This window comes from Scyliorhinus canicula, chromosome 18 (assembly GCF_902713615.1).
Source record: "Scyliorhinus canicula chromosome 18, sScyCan1.1, whole genome shotgun sequence".
NCBI classification, from domain to species: Eukaryota; Metazoa; Chordata; class Chondrichthyes; order Carcharhiniformes; family Scyliorhinidae; genus Scyliorhinus; species Scyliorhinus canicula.
In genome coordinates, this window is record NC_052163.1 from 97,424,847 (window position 1) to 97,444,997 (window position 20,151).

The 20,151-nt window shown below is 51.0% G+C and overlaps 1 protein-coding gene across 1 annotated transcript in view; it reads right to left on the minus strand.

The window, feature by feature from the left end:
• LOC119953484 (cation channel sperm-associated protein subunit delta-like) overlaps nucleotides 1-20,151 on the minus strand; it is a 760,311-nt gene that overhangs the window by 323,690 nt on the left and 416,470 nt on the right. The window contains exon 13 of the mRNA XM_038777815.1: nucleotides 10,680-10,793. Within this exon, the coding sequence (XP_038633743.1) occupies nucleotides 10,680-10,793 (114 nt within the window). The remainder of the gene's footprint in view (nucleotides 1-10,679; nucleotides 10,794-20,151) is intronic.

Consider the following 20,151-nt stretch of genomic DNA (forward strand, 5'->3'; position numbering starts at 1 on the left):
AGTTCTTTAAAAATATCCAAAACATTCCCCTCTCCCACTCCCGCTCTGGAAACTACCCTGTCCTGTATCGCTCGTGGCCCTAGGAGCGGAAAGGTCGAAACCTTCTTCGCAAAAAATCCCATACCTGCAGTTATCTTAATCCATTTCCTGCTGGCAGTTCAAATTTCTCCTTTAAATCCTTCAAACAGGGCAATCTCCCATCTATAGCTCCCCCATCCTCTCAATCCCTGCTCTCTGCCATTTCCGAAACCCGCCATCCAGCCTTCCCGGTACAAACCGATGGTTACTGCAAATCGGGGCACAGACCGATGCTCTCTCCACTCCCATATGCTTACTGGGCTAAATCGCTGGTTTTTAAAGCAGATCAAGCAGGCCAGCAGCACGGTTCGATTCCCGTACCAGCCTCTCCGGACAGGCGCCGGAATGTGGTGACTAGGGGCTTTTCACAGTAACTTCATTGAAGCCTACTCGTGACAATAAGCGATTTATATTTATTATATTTATATTCCTCCACTGCCCCCAGACTCTCAGGGCCGCGTCGACCACTGGACTTGTGGAGTACCAGGCCGGCGAGAACGGCAGAGGTGCCGTTACCAATGCCTGCAAACTTGTGTCCTTGCATGATGCCGCCTCTACTCACTCCCACACCGACCCCCAACCCACCCTTCTCAATACCCACTTCTTAATCATGGCTATATTTGCCACCCAGTAATAGTTGCTAAAGTTTGGCAGAGCCAACCCATCCCCCCCCCCCCCCCCCCCCCCCCCCCCCAGCCACGCTCCACACTTTCTTCACTCGCAGGATTTTACCCGGCCACACAAAACCCCAAATCACCTTGTTTACTTGTTTAAAAAAGGCCCTTGGGATAAAGATGGGGAGGCACTGATAAACAAACAGAAATCTTGGGAGGATTGTCATTTTCACGGTCTGTACTCTCCCTGCCAGTGACCGCGAGGGCATGTCCCACCTTCAAAAGTCCTCCTTCATCTGTTCTACTAGCCGGGTCAAATTTAATTTATGTAACAGCCCTCAGTTCAGTACCACCTGGATTCCCAAATAACGAAAGCTCCCTCCCACCACTCTGAATGGCAACTCTCCCAATCTCCTCTCCTGCCCCCTTGCCTGGATCGCAAACATCTCGCTTTGTACCTGAAAACCAGCCAAACTTCCCTAAAACCCTCATAATCTCTCCCATCCCCCCCAACGGGTCGGAAATATACAGAAGCAGGTCGTCGGTGTATAGCGAGACCCTGTGTTCTACACCCCCTCGGACCAACCCCTTCCAGTCCCTTGAAGCTCTTAGCGCCATCGCCAGTGGCTCAATGGCCAAAGCGAACAGCAGTAGGGAGAGGGGCATCCTGCCTAGTCCCCTGGTGCAATTTAAAATAGTCCAACTTCAACCGATTCATTCGGACACTAGCCACCGGTGCCTGGTACAACAACCGGGCCCAATCAATAAAGCCCCGCCCAAACCCAAACCACCCCAACACCTCCCACAAATAGTTCCATTCCATCCGGTTGAAGGCCTTGTCTGCGTCCATTGCGACCACTACTTCCACCTCCCTCCCCTCAGTGACATCATGATCATGTTTAAGAGCCTTCTAAAGTTGGCCGTTAGCTGTCTGCCCTTAACAAACCCTGGTTGGTCCTCCCCTATCACCTCTGGGACACAATCTTCTATCCTTGAGGCCAAGATTTTAGCCAACAGTTTGGCATCAACATTCAATAGGGAGATAGGCCTGTATGACCTACATAGCTCTGGGTCCTTTTCCCGCTTCAGGATCAGTGAGATCGAGGCCTGTGACATTGTTGGGGGAAGAACACCCCGCTCCCTTGCCTCATTAAATGTCCTCTCCAGCAGTGGGCCCAGCATCTCAGAGAACTTTTTGTAAAATTCCACTGGGTAGCCATCCGGTCCCGGGGCCTTACCCGACTGCAAAGCCTCCAGGCCCTCTGCTATTTCTTCAATCCCCATCAGGGCTCCCAACCCCTCCACCAACTCTTCCTCCACCTTAGAAACTTCAATTCAACCAGGAACTGCCTCATCCCCTCTGTCCCAGCTGGGGGTTCCAACTCGTGTCGCTGGCTATAAAACTCCTCTGCTGGGTCCAAGACCGTGTTCCCAGCTCTGTCCTTCACTCTACCTATCTCCCTGGCCACCTCCCTTTTCCTTAGCTGGTGTACAAACATTCTGCTGGCCTTCTCTCCATACTCATATACCGCCCCCCTCGCTTTCCTCAGCTGCTCCACCGCCTTCTCCGTAGACAACAGACCACACTCCATCTGTAGCTTCCGCCGCTCTTTCAAGAACCCTGCCTCCGGAGCCTCCGTGTATCTCCTGTCTACCTGGAGTATTTCCCCAACCAACCTATCTATCTCTGCTCTCTCCACCTTCCTCCTGTGGGCCTGTTTCAATGTTAGCTCCCTTCTTAGCACTGCCTTCAGCGCTTCCCAAACCATTGCTGCCGAGACTTCCCCCATGTTGTCTATTTCCAGATAATTCTGGATGGACTCCCTCACATGCTCGCACACCCCCTCGTCCGCTAACAGTCCAATGTCCAATCTCCATTGCGGTCACTGACCCCTCTCCTCGCACACCTGTAGATCCACCCAATATGGGGCATGGTCCAACACAGCAATCGCCGAATACTCGGCATCTACTACCCCAGCCAGTAGACCCCTGTTCAGAATAAAATAATTGATCCGGGAATATACTTTATGTACATGCGAAAAGAAAGAAAACTCCTTCGCTCTTGGCCGACCAAACCTCCATGGGTCTACCCCACCCATCTGCTCCATTAACCCCTTTAGTTCCTTTGCCATTGCTGGCACCCTCCCTGTTTTTGAGCTCGACTGGTCCGACCTTGGGTCAATGACCATATTAAAGTGTCCCCCCCCCCAGAATCAGCTTGCGTGAATCCAGGTCCAGGTTCTTCCCTAACACCCGTCTTATAAACTCCGCATCATCCCAGTTTGGTGCGTAGACATTTACGAGCACCACCGGTGTCCCCTCCAACTTCCCACTGACCATGATATACCTGCCCCCCATATAAACAACTATTTTCCCCGCCTCAAATGACACCCATTTATTAATCAGGATCGCGACCCCCTTAGTCTTAGAGTCCAACCCCGAGTGAAATACCTGCCCGACCCACCCCTTCCTCAATCTGGTCTGATCTGTTACCCTCAGGTGTGTCCCCTGTAGCATTGCCACAAATCCCCACAAATGTGTGAACACGCGAGCCCTCTTAACCGGCCCATTCAGCCCTCTAATGTTCCATGTGATCAGCCTAACCAGCAGGCATCTCGCCCCCACCCCCGCCGATCAACCACCACCGTTCTTAGGCCAGCCTCCAGCTCGCGCAGGCCCGCACTTTGGCACCCTCCATCCACGACCTCCGACTTCCTATTTGTCTCCCAGTAACAATCCTTCCCCTGTCAACAGAGCAATCCCCCCCCCCCCCATTAATAACACAACAATTCCAAACCTATTAGCATACTTATCATCTGCTCACCCCCCACTGCGCTTACATGAGCTAGCCCGCCCAGCTAGCCTGGTAGCTCCCCCCATGGCGCCAAACATCCTACCCACTATTGTACCCCCCTCCCCCGCTTGGACGTACATATTCAAAAAACACAGTTCAAACCAAACACAAAGAAAAGACAAAGAAGATCCATCCACCCTTCCCCCACCAGCACCAGGTTAACTTACAAAACTGAGCAGCAGTCCAAGAATCAATATAAAAAACATTTCACCTACAGTTCAAAAGCGAGAATAACTTTAACAAAATCAATGTAGCATTACCTGTCCCAAGAGTTCAGTGTCCTCAGTCCCCTGCCAGCCCTTTACTTTTAATAAAGTCCATCGCCTCGTCTGGCAACTCGAAATAGAGTTCCTGATCTTCAAAAGTGACCCATAAATGAACTGGATACAGCAGCCCAAACTTATTAATAATAATAATAATAATTTATTGTCACAAATAGGCTCCAATGAAGTTACTGTGAAAAGCCCTTAGTCGCCATATTCCCGTGCCTATTCGGGGAGGCCAGTACAGGAATTGAACCTGCGCTGTTGGCATTGTTCTGAATTACAAGCCAGCTGTTTAGCCCACTGTGCTAAACCAGACCCTTCACATTCTTCTTGAAAAGTGCCGGTTTTACTCGGGTGAATCCCGCTCTTCTTTTGGCCAGATCCGCACCCAGGTCCTGGTAAATGCACAGCATGCTGTTCTCCCACTTGCAGCTCCTTGTCTGCTTGGCCCACCGCAAAATCTGTTCCTTATCCAGGAACCGGTGCATTCGCACCACCATCGCCCTCGGCGGTTCGTTCACACCCAGTCTCCTCGCAAGTATGTAGAGCGCTCTATCCACTTCCAAGGGTCGAGCAAATGCCCCATAACCCATTAATATCTCGAGCATATACGCCACATAGGCTCTTGCATCCGTTCCCTTGCAGCCCTCAGGGAGGCCGACGATCCTCAAGTTCTGTCGACTACATGTTTTCCAGGTCCTCCACCTTCTCTTACAGCCTTTTCTTCTGATCCCTCATCAGCCCCACCTGTAACCCCAGCTCAGTTAGATGTTCCTCGTGCTCGACCACCTTCTCCTCAACCTTCTGGATCGTCCAACATTGGGATTCCAGCCCCTGCTCCACCCAGCCGACCGATGCCTTGATCGGGTCTAGACTTTCCTCCTTTTGCTTGGCGAAACCCTCCTGAATAAATTTCAGCAGGTGCTCCGTTGACCACTGGGCCGTTGAGCCAGTACCCTGCACCTCTGCTATGTTTTTCTATGCTGTGGGTTTTACACATGCCTTCTCTGCTCGATTTTCTTTTCTTATACGACCACTTCTGGTGTGGGATTCCTGGTCACTGTCCCATCCACTCCTGATTTTTCAAATAAAATTTGAAAAAAGTCGAGGAAAAATACCCAAAACCCAGGGCGGGAGGTACCAAATGTCCGACCTCCTACTCTATGGCCGCCACCGGAAGTCCAGAGATGACAATCCTTTATGGTTACCGGTTGCCTATGCTTCAAGAGCAATGACACCTACTGAACAACGGTATGCCCAAATAGAAAAGGGATGTCTAGGCTTACTAACGGGAATTCTCAAGTTTCACGACTATGTATATGGCCTACCTACATTCACAGTCGAGACTCATCACAGACCACTTGTTCACATCATTCACAAGGATTTGAATGATATGACACCAAGGTTACAGTGTATCCTGATGAAGCTACGTAGATATGACTTTTGACTTATATATACTCCAGGCAAGGAATTGATAATTGCTGATGTGTTATCACATTCTGTTAACTCAGAAGAGCCGTGCTGGCCCATGAAATGTGCGGATGATCTGAACATTCCATCACCTTCGCCTCAAGAATGTTGGTTGAAGCAAAGAAGCGGCATACACAGATCGAGAAGGTTGGTTTGGCTGTCGTTCTCGATGTCAAGAAATTCCATCAATATATCTACAGGCATCACGTCACCATTCTCAAGGACCATAAGCCCCTCTTAGGGCTCTTCAAGGAGGATCGGGAGGTTCCCCCCATTGTTTCTGCCCACATCCAGCGATGGGCATTGCTGCCCTCAAGGAATGATTATGTATTGGAGCACCGTTCCAATGTATTGGAACGGGCCATCTGCCCCTGCTGACTAGGCCACCTACACCAGCAATGGCTGCCATCCATTTTATGGGCTTTCTCCCGGTCATGGCATCCTGCATCCACGGGCCGACCCAGATTGACCCTCAGCTATCCTGCGCCGTCACATGATGCAGTATAGGGCTCAGCACAGGGCTGCATCACATGACCTAAAGTGGTGGTCCCCTAACGTGGATGTGGCCCGCTCCTGACAGACCTCCACAATGGTCACCCCGGTGCATCCAAGATGAGAACGTTAGTTCAAAGCTACATTTGGTGGTCTGGCATCGATGGGGACATCGACCGGGTGGTCTAGCGCTGCGTCCAGTGTCAGGCATATCAGAAGTTGCCTCCTGTAGCCCCGCTCCGCCAGTGGGAATGGCCAGGTCGTCCGTGGTCTCGCATCCATATAGTCTTTGCAGGCCCCTTTCCTCATTCTCGTCAATACCAACTCAAAAGTGGATGGAGGTCATCAAGGTACAGGCGATGACGGCTCGGACCACCATAGAGAAACTCTGGCACATTTTCAGCACGCACGGCGTACCCGAGGTGCTCATAAGAGAATAAGAACTAGGAGCAGGAGTAGGCCACCTATCCCTTTGAGCCTGCTCCGCCATTCAATGAGATCATGGCTGATCTTTTGTGGACTCAGCTCCAATTTTCGGCCCGAACGCCATAACCCTTTATTCCTTTATTCTCCAAAAAAGTATCTATCTTTATCTTGAAAACATTTAATGAAGGAGCATCAACTGCTTCACTGGACAGGGAATTCCAGAGATTCACAACCGTTTGGGTGAAGAAGTTCCTCCTAAAATCAGTCCTAAATCTACTTCCCCTTATTTTGAGGCTATGCCCCCTAGTTCTGCTTTCACCCACCAGTGGAAACAACCTGCCCGCATCTATCCTATCTATTCCCTTCATAATTTTATATGTTTCTATAAGATCCCCCCTCCCCCCCCCCCCCCCCCCCCCCCCCCCCCGCATCCATCTAAATTCCAACGAGTACAGTCACAGTCTACTCAGCCTCTCCTCGTAATCCAACCCCCTCAGCTCTGGGATTAACCTAGTGAATCTCCTCTGCCCACCTTCCAGTGCCAGTACGTCCTTTCTCAGGTAAGGAGACCAAAACTGAACACAATACTCCAGGGTGTGGCCTCACCAAAACCTTATGCAATTGCAGCAAACCTCCCTAGTCTTAAACTCCATCCCTCTAGCAATGAAGGACAAAACTCCATTTGCCTTCTTAATCACCTGTTGCATCCGTAAACCAAGTTTTTGCCACTCATGCACTAGCACACCCAGGTCCCTCTGCACAGCAGCATGTTTTAATATTTCATAATTTAAATAATAATCCCTTTTGCGTTATTCTACCAAAATGGATAACCTCACATTTGTCAACATTGTATTCCATCTGCCAGAAATAGCTCATTCACTAAACCTATCCAAATCCCTCTGCAGACTTCCAGTACCTCATATCAGACAATGATACAGCGTTTACGTGAGTACGGAAATTGCGGCATTCATGTCTGCCAATGGGATCCATCATGTGAGGACCGCCCCATACCAACAAGCTTCGAATAGGTTGTCTGAGCGGGCAGTGCAAACTTTTAAACTCGGCATGAAAAAACAGGCATCGAGATCCTGGGAGACTCGCTAAGCAAGGTTCTTATTCTGCCACTGGACAACACTGCATGCCACAATGGGAATCGTGCCAGCGAAGATGTTGATAGGCCATCGCCACCACACCCGATTGAGTCTCGTTCTTCTGGATATTGGCGGAAAGGTCCGCCGCGATCAGGACCGAACAGAGGCAGGCGCAGGTCGCCACAGGCCATTGCGCGAGTTCGCACAGGGAGACTCAGTCAACGTCCGGAACTTCAGCAGAAGGCCCTTGGATCCTGGGCATCGTGTTGCCGAAAACAGGTCCGGTTTCTTACCAAATACGATGCAGTGCCGCGAGTCTAATCACCACGTAGACCATCTTCAAAGCCACATGCTGGATACTCCCACCAGAACAGCCGGTGATTCAGATGTTTCGTCTTCACCACTGATCTGGACGTCCCTGTTAGCACCAACTCTCCCAGCTCCGCTGATTGCGGAGGATTCAGCTGTGATTTTTTTAAAATTTAGAATACCCAATTAATTTTTTCCAATTAAGGGGCAATTTACCGTGGCCAATCCACCTACACTGCACATCTTTGGGTTGTGGGGACGAAACCACGCAAACACAGGGCGAATGTGCAAACTCCACATGGACAGTGACCCATGGCCAGGATCGATCCTGGGACCTCGGCACTGTGAGGCAAGCAGTGCTAACCACTGTGACACCGTGCTGCCCCCTTCAGCAGTGATTTTTGAGGACACCGAGATGCTGGACGAAGAATCGCCTCGCTCCGACTCAGAAACTGAGATGGACATTCTGCCAATTCTGGAGGTGCCCCTGTTGGCTCCTGTGACTATCTCCCAGATGCTCATCACGTAAACGCCACTCCCTGAACTGATAAACACCTCCACACACCGCGAGGTTGTCACCTGTATGCCATCCACAGGCGAAGCAGTCGAAAGGCCCGGCACACTTATCCATAGATGTGGACTTTGCTTCGGGCTTGTGGGGGAGTAGTGTTATAACCCAATGGAAGTCCCGGGATCAGAACTATACGATTTCCCGTGACCTCCCCGGAAAATAAACTTCCCCTTTAAGCCCTTTAAGTCAGGCAGGCCTTCCCCTTTAAGGGGGCAGGGTTTCCCCTTTACAAGGAAAGCTTTTTCCCAAGGTAGAGGTGTCATTTACTAGGGGGCATAGGTTTAAGGTGCGAGGGGCAAGGTTTAGAGGAGATGTACGAGGCAAGTTTTTTACACTGAGGGTAGTGGGTCCCATCCAGGCCCAGTCTCCCCAGAAGATAGTGACCAAAGAGGACCCAAGTCACAGGACATAAATCGCAGCAGGCGGCCTCCACTCCTGATGTACCACCTGGGGATCTTTCTAGATGTAGCGTAAAGGCCCATAAGGCAAGAAAGGTAGACACCAATTTAGTTGAATGGGTGAATCACACAGTATAGAAATAGGGGCTAGGGCACAGACCTGTACATATATGTTCACCATTTCACAACAAATGCCTGTCCCCACTGCCAGGGGTTCCATTCGCTGACGCTACCCATGCTCCGCAGCCCTCATCTGGCGTCCCCCTGCAGGGGCATCTGTGGGCATTGCCCGTGGATGGGTCGTGTGCTGCCTCACTGGCGGGTAGTGGCCGGTTGTGGGGGGGGGGGGGGGGGGGGGAGGAGAATAGGTGGGTTGAGGTTGTGGGGCAGTGGGCGAGGTTGGTGGGTTGAAGGGTGGGTGCACCCATGCGGCAGATGTCACTCTTCTCAATCATGGGCCATGGTGGGCGGTCAGTGGGGTACACAGCAAGATGACTTCCTTGCAGGCTTGGTAATGGCGTTCTGTGCCTGGACAGCCCGTTCCCGTGGGGTGCCCATAACCCCACGGCCCATCCCTTGGTCACCCCCCCCTCCTGCCCAGCCAGCCCTCCCAGGGCTGGCAGCCCACAGTCGTGATTCTCTCCCTCATGAGCCATGGCACCTGTTCCAGATTTTACATAGAATTTACAGTGCCAAAGGAGCCCATTTGGCCCATTGAATCTGCATTGGCACTTTGAAAGAGCATCCTACTTAAGCCCACACCTCCTCTCTACCCATGTATCCCAGTAACATGACTTAACCTTTTGGTCCCAAGGGGCAATTCAGCATGGCCAATCCACCTAACCTGCACACCTTTGGGCTGTGGGAGGAAACCGGAGCGCCCGTAGGAAACACATGCAGATATGGGGAAATTGCAAATTCCACACAGTCACCTGACGCCAGAATTAAACAAGGGAACCTGGAGCTGCGAGGCAGCAGTGCTATTGACTTTGCCACCGTGACGCCCACCGTGAAACCACAAGTGAAACGTGTTGTCGGTAATTTCTTCCGGAGGCAGTTCATCGCGCAGGCCCCAGAGAATAACCGGTCAGGCCTGCTAATGATATGCAGATGGCGTTTACTGGACGTGCGGAGTAGAACACATTGATGCCACTGTTGAGGCACACCGAGCATGGAATTCTGTCGGTCGCCCGGCGCCAGCCACGATCTTATTTCAAAGATTTTTTCATAGAACTTACAGTGCAGGAGGCCATTCGGCCCATCGAGTCTGCACCGGCTTTTGGAAAGAGCACCCTACGCAAGGTCAACACGTCCACCCTATCCCCATAACCCAGTAACCCCACCCAACACTAAGGGCAATTTTGGGCACTAAGGGCAATTTAGCATGGCCAATCCACCTAACCTGCACACCTTTGGACTGTGGGAGGAAACCGGAGGACCCGGAGGAAACCCACGCACACACAGGGAGGATGTGCAGACTCCGCACAGACAGTGACCCAAGCCGGAATCGAACCTGGGACCCGGGAGCTGTGAAGCAATTGTGCTATCCACAATGCTACCGTGCTTTCCACCCAATCACCCAACGAAGAAACCCATCCCTTACTTTTCTACTGGAATTCTGTTATGTGTTGTTTAAGCACAGCTAGTGTTCTGTAACTGAAGAGAATGGCCTGACATGTATTTTTGTCCTGTAATCAAAACTAACAATAAATTGCCGCAATAGTTCCAACCGACCATTTTTAAAATATACAGAAAGATTTAATGAAGAATGTCAACCTCATAAAATTAGATAATTGTTTCAATGGGAAACTCTAGGACACTTTTACTTTAAAATCCAGCCAGTTTAATATCATTCATATTAAAGTGCAATTGCATTTCTATTTTTGATTATTAATTACTTCAGACATAAAATCAAACTCATTAGATATTATTTTATGGATCATAATCAGCAATATCAAAAACAAAAGGAAATCATCACTTTTCCGTTGCTAATACTCCAGAATATTAAAAAGCTAATAAACAACAATTAATATACATGAAGTTAAATATTTTTCTTTCCATCTCGAATAGCAGTATTGTTCAATTTAAACCATGATCACGGAACACTTACCAGGCAACGTGTATTAGATCCTCGGCTTGGCACAAAAGTGGCAGAGAAATTTAAACTTTCATTCATGTCAATATAGTAAACACGATTTTGAAATTCACTTTGCAGAGTCTCCATCTGAAACAATCAAATGAAAAATTGTTCCTTAATAGTTTAATTGAATATAAAGAGGTTTCACATCGATAGGTTACATAATTGGCTCACTTGGCTAGATAGCAGATCAAGGGTAGCAACGTGGGTTCAATTCCTGCACCGGCTGAGGTTATTCATGAAGGATCTGACTTCTCAATCTTGCCCCTCGCCTGAGGTGTGGTGAGCCTCAGGTTAAATCACCAACAGTCAGCTCAAAGGAAAAAGCAGCTTATGGCCATCTGGAACTGTAGTTACATTACCTTTACAGAATTTAAAACAATGATCTCTAATTTTTCTACACACAATTGTTGAGTCATATAATGCTGTGACAGGATAAAGCAATTTGTATACTACCAAGAGTCGAATAATAAGCTCATAAGATATAGTAGCAGAATTAGGCCATTTGGCCCATTGAGTCTGCTCCGCTATTCGATCATGGCTGATCTCGGGCGAAATTCTCCGACCCCACGCAGGGTTGGAGAATCGCCCGGGGCCGCCGAAAATCCTGCCCCCGCCGTGGCAGAAATTCTCCGCCACCCGGGATTGGCGGGGCAGGAATCGTGCCACGTCGAGCGGCGGGCCCCCTGCGTCGATTCTCCGGCCCGCGATGGGCTGAAGTCCCGCCGCTGGGAGGCCTCTCCTGCCGCTGAGATTTGAACCACCTCTGGTGGCGGCGGGATCGGCGGCACGAGCGGGCCCCCGGGGTCCTGGGGGGGGCGTGGGGCGATCGGACCCCGGGGGGTGCCCCCACGGTGGCCAGGCCCGCGATCGGGGCCCACCGATCGGCGGGCGGGCCAGTGCCATGGGGGCACTCTTTCTCTTCCGCCGCCGCCACGGCCTACACCATGGCGGAGGCAGATGAGAATCCCACCAACCCCGGCGCCGGGCGTCAAAGGCCGTTGGTGGCGGTTTTGCCGGCAGTCGGTGTGGTGCCAACCGCTCCGGCGTGGGCCTAGCCCCCAAAGGTGCGGAGGCCCGACGCCGGAGTGGTTGGCGCCACTCCGCTACGCCGGGACCCCACGCCCCAGATCCTGACCTTAACTCCACCATCCTGCCCATTCTCCAACCCATTACCAATTAAAAATCTACCTAACTCCGCCTTAAATTTGCTCACTGTCCCAGCATCCACTGTACTCTGGGGTAGTGAATTCCACAGCTTCACAACCCTTTGAGAGAAGTAGTTTCACCTCAACTCTGTTTTAAATGTGCTCCCTCTTATTCTAAAACTTTGACCTCTCATTCTAGAGTGCCCCACAGGAGGAAGCACCTGCTCCACATCTACTTTATCAATAACTTTTGTCATCTTGTATTCCTCAATTTAATCTCCCCTCATTCTTCTAACCTCTCCAGAGAATAGGCCTAAACTGTTCAATCCTGCTTTATTTAACAAAAGCTTCAGGTGGGATTCTCCATTCGCTGATGCTGAAATCGCAAAAGGCGATTTGACGGAGGATAAGTGATGCGTTAACAATTGCACACAAAGACTCGAATAGGTACAAGAGAGGCTTTATTACCGTGAGATGTTATTTCTTTGGCTGCAGCTGTAGAATGGCATCTCAGGGGAACTTATGAATATTTATACTGCTCCCTGTGGGCGGAGCGAGCCGGTAGGGGCTTACCGGAAAACCTGTAATACAGGCACTGTCACACATCCCCTAATACAAGCACACACATATATATACAGTGGTAGATCACCACAATAAGTCCCAACGCTAAAATCGCAGAGGGCGCCGATTTGACACCAAATTGCAATTCTCCGTCACCTCGACAGCGGCGTCAATGCAGTCTGGAACACACGTACAGTAAACAGCGTTTGCATGTAATTAGCAGGCCCGACCTGGTATTCCCTGGGGGCATTGTGATTCTCCACCTCCAATGGGCCAAATTCCCAGCGGCGTTGTTCACGTGTGCTTTTAAATATCATGAAACAGGCGTTGTGGCTGATGATGGAGAGGGAGGAGGTAGGACATAGAAAGACGCGACAGCGGGCTGCCATGTCGGACACTGGCTGGGCTGGCTAGGGTGGGGGGGGGGGGGGCCTGCCAGGGCCTGGGACTGGGGCGGTGTCCAAGCACGGACCGCCATTACCACGGTCTGCAAGGCAGCCATCTTGCTGCACACCCCACTGACCACCCACCTTGGTCCCTGGTTCTGCAGAGTGACTCAGCCGTACAGGTGCACCCATCCCTCAACTCTGCACGCCACCCTCAGCCATACTCCCCACCACCCAACTGGCCACCAACCACCGGAAGGGCATCAGGCAGCCCACCCAGGCCAACGCTCACTGTAGCCCCAACTGGGGGCGCTGGGCAGAGGCTGCGAAGCATACCGCTGGCAAGGGTAGTGCCAGCCGCCAGTACCCCTGGCATCAGGATCAGGCACCATGGTGCCAGCCATCGACGGGGCCATTGATGCGGGGATGGAGGGACATGCAGGGGTGGAGTCCGCAGTGCCAACCGAGACCACCATATAGTCTGGTGGACCTGGTTGGGCACCGGGTCTGCACCATGCTAACATGCCAGCCTTTCACCCCTGCAGACAATCGATATTGGAATTCAAGCAGCAATGGTGGCTTTCCTGCTGATCACTGCAGCCCTGGAGGATGCCCTGCGGCTGTAACAGCTGGCGCTGTTCGAGGAGGAGAAAACTGCAGCAACAGAGCATGCAGCAGCGGATACAGTAACGGCGTTCAAAAGGCTTCTTGACAAACATATGGATAGGATGGGTATAGAGGGATAAGACACAAGGAAGTGCTGAGGGTTTTGGAAACGGTTGGTATCATGACCGGTGCAGGCTTGGAAGACCAAAAAGAGCCTGTTCCTGTGCTGTATTATTCTTTGTAGTTTGTTCTTTGAGCCTGCCCCAGTGAAACAGAAGGCAGCCGCCAAGGATGGAGAGTCAGCAGCCCAAAGGCCAAAGAGGAGGAGGTGCCCACAAGGTGCCACATGAGGCCTCGTTTGTACTGGCAGCGCCTGTGATTCGAGGACCTGACAGACCGGACATGCAGTTGAAGACTCCAGCTGAGCAGTGAGACAGTGCGACATATCTGCCAGATCATGGCATCGCGGGGGTATGGGGGAGGACACCTGATCCCAGTAGCCGTCAAGGTGACGGTCGCCCTGAACTTTTACGCGACAGGGTCCTTCCAGGCGCTGCATGGGGACCTGTCAGGGATCTCTCAAACCTCGCAGCACAGGTGTATCTGTGCTGTCACGGAGGCCCTAACTGACCAGGCGGCTCAAGGCATCCACTTCAATGTGGACCGAGCCCACCAGGATGCCCGGGCAGCAGGGTTCGCCGTCATCCATGGGTTTCACAGGCCCAGGGGGTAATTGACGGGATGCATGTCACCCTACGAGCACCTGCAGATGACAGGTCACTCCACACAAACTGAAAGGGGTTCCACTTGGTGAACACGCAGCTGATTATAGAACCATAGAATTTACAGTGCAGAAGGAGGCCATTTGGCCCATTGAGTATACACCGGCTCTTGGAAATACCATACTTAAGCCCACGCCTCACCCGATCTTTGGAAACCAGTAACCCCACTCAACCTTTTTGACATTAAGGGGCAATTTAGCATGGCCAATCCACCTAACCTGCACATCGTTGGACTGTGGGAGGAAATCGGAGAGCCCACAGACATGAGGAGAAAGTGCAAACTCCACACAGTCACCTGAGGCCCGAATTGTATCCGGCTCTCTGGAGCAGTGAGGCCACAGTGCTGACCAATGTGGCATCGTGACCATCAGCTGCGCATCATACATTGCCCGATTCCCAGGCAGTGTGCACGACGCCTTCATCTTGACCCATTCGACGATTCCCGACATGTTTGAGACCCCCCCCCCGGGCGACAGAGGCTATCCACTGCGGTCGTGGCTGATGATATCTACATCAGGCCACAAACTAAGACCGAGACCCGCTACAACCACAGCCATACAGCTTCCAGGAGCATGATCGAGGGGCTTTCGACCTCCTGAAGATTGGATTGGATTGGATTTGTTTATTGTCACGTGTACAGTCCAGACAGACCATTCCATACATGAAAAAAATATATTGTGCAAACATAAATGCACAATGTAATATATAGACACAGGCATCAGGTGAAGCATAGAGTGTAGTACTACTCAGTAGAGAAGATGTGTTAAGAGATCAGATTAGTCCAAATGAAGGTCATTCAGGAGTCTAGTAACAGAAACGAGAAGCTGTTTTTCGATCTGTTCGTGCGTGTTCTCAGACTTTTGTATCTCCTGTCCAATGGCAGATGGAAGAAGTTGGTAGAGTGAATAAGCTCGGTGAGAGGGGTCCTGATTATGCTGCCCACTTTCCCAAGGCAGCAGGAGGTGTAGACAGAGTTAATGGATGGGAGGCAGATTTGTGTGATGGACTGGGCTATGTTCACTACTCTCTATAGGTTCTTACTGTCTCGGGTCGAGCAGTTTCCATACCAGGCTGTGATGCAGCCAGATAGGATGCTTTCTATGGTGCATCTATAAAAGTTGGTAGGAGTCAATGTTGACATGCCGAATTTCCTTAGTTTCCTGAGAAAGTATGGGAGTGTGTTGTGCTTTCTTGGTGGTAGCGTCGACGTGGGTGGACCAGGACAGATTGTTGGTGATTTGCACACTTAGGAATTTGAAGCTGTCAACCATCTTGTGTTGCCCTATTATGTATTTTCTTTTCTTTTCATGTACTAAATGATCTATTTGAGCTGCACACAGAAAAAATACTTTTCACTCCACCTTGGTACACATGACAATAAACAAATCCAATTCAATCTCCACCTCAGCGTTATTGATGCAGACAGGGGTGTGTCTGGTACTTTGCTTCCTGAAGTCAATGACCAGCTCTTTAATTTTGCTGACATTGAGGGAGAGATTGTTGTCGTTGCACCACACCATTAGGTTCTCTATCTCCCTCCTGTATTCTGGCTCATCGTTGTTCGAGATCTGACCCACTACGGTCGTGTCATCAGCAAACTTGTAGATGGATTTGGAGCCAAATTTTGCCACACATCATGTGTGTATAGGGAATATAATAGGGGATAAGTATGCAGCCTTGTGGGGCCCCGGTATTGAGGACTATCTTGGAGGAGGTGTTGTTGTTTATCCTTACTGATTGTGGTCTATGGGTTAGAAAGTCGAGGATCTAGTTGCAGAGTGAGGAGCCAAGTCCTTGGCTTTGGAGCTTTATATGAGCTGAGCTGGCATTATGGTGTTGAACGCAGAGCTGTAGTCAATGAATAGGAGTCTGATGTAGGAGTCCTTTTTGTCGACATGCTCCAGGGATGAGTGTAGGGCCAGGAAGATGGTGTCTGCTGTGGGCAGGTTGTCACGGGATGCAAATTGCAGTGGATCTTGGCATTTTGGGAGTATGGAGTTGATGTGCCTCATGGCCAACTTCTTGAAGCACTTCATAATGATCGATGTCAAGACCATTGTACGATAGTTGTTGAGGCACGTTGCTTGGTTCAGATGCGGTTCAGGCACCCAAACTGCTCTGGAGGGGTCCTCCAGTATGATGCTGAGAAGGTTGCTCGCATCGTGGCGGCCTGCTGCGTCCTCCACAACATCGTGCAGCAGAGGGGCTGGAGGAGGATGGACGCCAACTGTTCACCGAAGAGGAGAATGCAAAGGAGCGGGAGAATGGGCAGGACATGGAACCTAGGCAGGCAAGGGTCTGAGGAGCTAACCCCTGAGGCCACTGCCAGTCCTGAAGGCCCGCTCTGGCCTTGATCAGGGTTTTCATGCTCGCGGTCGTGGAGCACAAGGAGTGGACCATCTCCCTCTGGGACTGCGTACATCACCCATTAACTGTGCCACCACCTTCTGGGTTTGTGTCACATCTTCCAGTGACTGCGCCATCTCCCTCTGGGTTTGGGACACCTCCCTTTGTGTCTGCGCCACGTCGGCCAGCGCCTGCGCAATGCCACCATCGTTCCCAGCCATGACCTGCTGTGAGTCATGCTGTGGGCCACGCTGATAAGAGCCACTGCAATTTCTAGTGGCTCTAGCACATGGTTGCCTGTGAGGCGGCAACCCTGTCCTGGGCCTTGTCCAGGACGTTCACAGAATGCCCAAGCCTTGGACATGCTGATCCATAGCCAAAAATGCCCCCAATGCCTCCACTGCGGATGCCACCTATGCGGTGTTGGCCTGGGGGCACGCATGGTCGGCACCACCTACTGCTGCTGCACGCAGTTGGACTCCTCCAACTGCACCTGCAGGTGCTGGATGCTCGCCGACAACCCCTGATGTAGTCCCTGGCTCTGCGACTGCATTTCCACAATCGATGGGACTGCCCGTTCCAGAAGCCCAAAACCCATCTGGACGGCAGCTAGTTCCTGGGGTTGCCCTGCCGTCCGACCGTATGCCCCCATGGGTGTTCCTCCCTCCACCTGCTGTACCGGATCAGCTCTGTGGTATGCACCAGATAGTGTCCCAGGAGCCTCTTCACTAAAGTGCCTATCCAAGGTCAGTGTCTCTCTGATGGTGGAAGGTGTTGGAGACAGCTGTGACGGGAAATCTATGTTATCCTCCAACCCGAACTCCAGGGTGCCCTGCATCTCGGGTGGAGGGCTGGCATCCAAGCTGCTCTCCTTGTCGCTGCTCGGCTCATGGGGGAGAGGCTCCGGCTGCGGTACTGGCTGGGGTAGGGGACACCAGATGGGCGTGCCCTACCTCCAGCAGGTCCTGCAACACACACGGCAAGACGCATATTTAGACCGCGGGCCGGGGGAGAGTGGGGGGAGCGTGGGGGTGGGATGGTGACGGTGGGGTTGATGTGGGGTGAGGGGGGCTGAGGGTGGAGCTGAGGGTGGTTTAGGGGCAGTGTGGGGGTGAAGGTGGGGTTGAAAGTGGTGTGGGGGTGAGGGTAATGTAGGGGTGAGGGGGGGAGGGTGGAATTGACATACGCAACTCAGCAAGGTCTCACTTCCTCCCCCACGGCCGAACTCCACCCCAGTAACCGCCCGTTCCTCCAGGCCGCTGAACAGGTCCATGGCCCTCTGTTCTGCCATGGTGTGGGGCCGCAAGTTCAGCGGGGGCACCCGGCCATGGCGGCCGGTATGGGGGGGGGGGGGGGGAGTGTTCAGGTTACGGATGTGTGGGATGGGGGTTTGTGCCAGGGGAACAGTGTTGCCTACTCATCCTGGCCGCCCTGAGGAGGCTGTGCCATTTCTTCCAGCACTGCTGGCCAGTCCGGAGGGTGTTATCCAGGCAAGGTGGAGGGCGATAGCTAGCAGCCTCCTTCCTGGGCCGGAGTACAGGGTCATCCGCCTCTCCACCACCGCGTCCAGGAGAGTCTCCAGTTTGGTGTCAGTGCATCTTGGGGCCGCTCTCCTTGCTGCCATCTTGTTGGCTGGGATGGTGTATGTGGGAGTGAAGTGAGTATATGCACCTGCAGCTTGTCAGCCTGCTGACTGTCAATCTTAGACAAGGCGAATCCCACACCATTTCTCATTGGAATTGATTGTGTTCCACGCGCCAGTGGAAAATCAGACAACTGAAGTGTTGAAGGACGAAAATCCTGGGATTTTTCCAGACTGTGTAGTAACAAGGTCGCAAAGTCACAGGTTAAGACAAGAGGAGAAATCAGACAGTGAAGATAAAGGTGAAGTGCAATTATCAAAAACGATTTTTGATCAGATGGTTGGAAAAGAACAGGTGGAGGATGAGGCGGATATTTTTAGTTCAGGAAAATTGGCGGAGCTACAACAAAAAGATGTAGAAATAAAACAGATGTATCAGAAAGCATACATGGAAGAGGAATCTAAGTGGATACCAGAGTGTTATTACCGTAAAGGTAATGTCTTGATGAGAAAATGGAGACCTTTACATATGCAGGCGGATGAAAAGTGGGCAGAAGTTCATCAAGTAGTATTGCCGGTAGGGTATAGAAAGGAGGTGTTGCGAGTTGCACATGAGGGACCAATGGGAGGTCATTTGTGAATAAGGAAAACTCAAGCTAAAATGCAAAAACATTTTTACTGGCCTGGACTACATAAAGATGTAATTCAATTTTGTCAATTATGTCACACATGTCAAGTGATAGGGAAACCTCAAGCAGTGATAAAACCAGCGCCTTTAGTGCCCATTCCAGCATTTGAGGAACCCTTTACAAGGGTCCTAATTGATTGCGTAGGACCGCTTCTGAAAACGAAAAGTGGGAATCAATATCTTTTGACGATAATGGATGTGTCTACTCAGTTTCCAGAGGCCAGTCCAAAATGTAATATTACAGCTAAAAAGATTGTGGAGGAGTTACTTAAATTCTTTACTAGATATGGACTACCCACAGAAATACAATTGGATCAAGGACCAAATTTTACCTCAAGATTATTCAAAGAAGTTATGGATAGCTTGGGAATAAAAACATTTAAATCAACTGCGTACCATCCAGAATCGCAGGGAGCGTTAGCAAGGTGGCATCAGACATTAAAGACAATGTTGAGGGATTATTGTCACGATTATCCAGAGGATTGGGATAAAGGAATTCCATTCGTACTGTTTGTTATTCGGGATGAACCTAATGAGTCAACCAAATTTAGTCCTTTTGAACGAATTTTTGGTCATGAGGTAAGAGGACCACTTAAATTGATTAAGGAAAAATTGGTGGGTGAGAAATCGGAAATTACATTATTGGATTACATGTCAAATTTTAGGAAATGATTAAATAGAGCAGGTGAATTGGCTAGACAACATTTAAAAGTTATGATATGCCATCAATAAACACACGATGAGTGGTGAACGTAACTGAGGCTTTAATACACTAAACAGAAAGCCTCCTAGCCTCAGATCCCGAACTGGATCAGGGACGGAGACCAGCCACCTTAATACCAGCAAGAGGGGAGGCGGAGCCATCGGCAGTGGTTAATACCTTACACATAATACAGTGGCCATTACCACAATACACGTATTATACATTACAGTGGTTTAACAATGGAACAATACAATAGTACAATACAGTGGTTTACCACATTCACCCCCGTTAAAAAAAAAGAGTCCAGGGGGGGTGAAGTGGGCTTAAAGATCATGTCTGCTGGGGGCCTTGACTTTCCGCCGTGATCGCCTCAGTCCCGGCTGTGGTGTGGGCACTGGTGTCGAGACCTGCGCGTCCGGGAGCGTGTTGTCCTCTTCTTCACCCAGTTGTTAAGTCGGTGGAGCGGGGGGGGGGGGGTATATGGGCGGGGGTGGTGGTGATTGCCGGTGGGCCTGCGGGTGCCAGGTCTTGAAGTAGTTGGGAAGTGGTGGAGGGAGACGGTGTAGGGTTGGGGTGGTGGTGATGGTCACTGGTGAACCTGCAGGTGCCAAATCCCGGAGGGAGACTGTGTCCTGTCACCCGT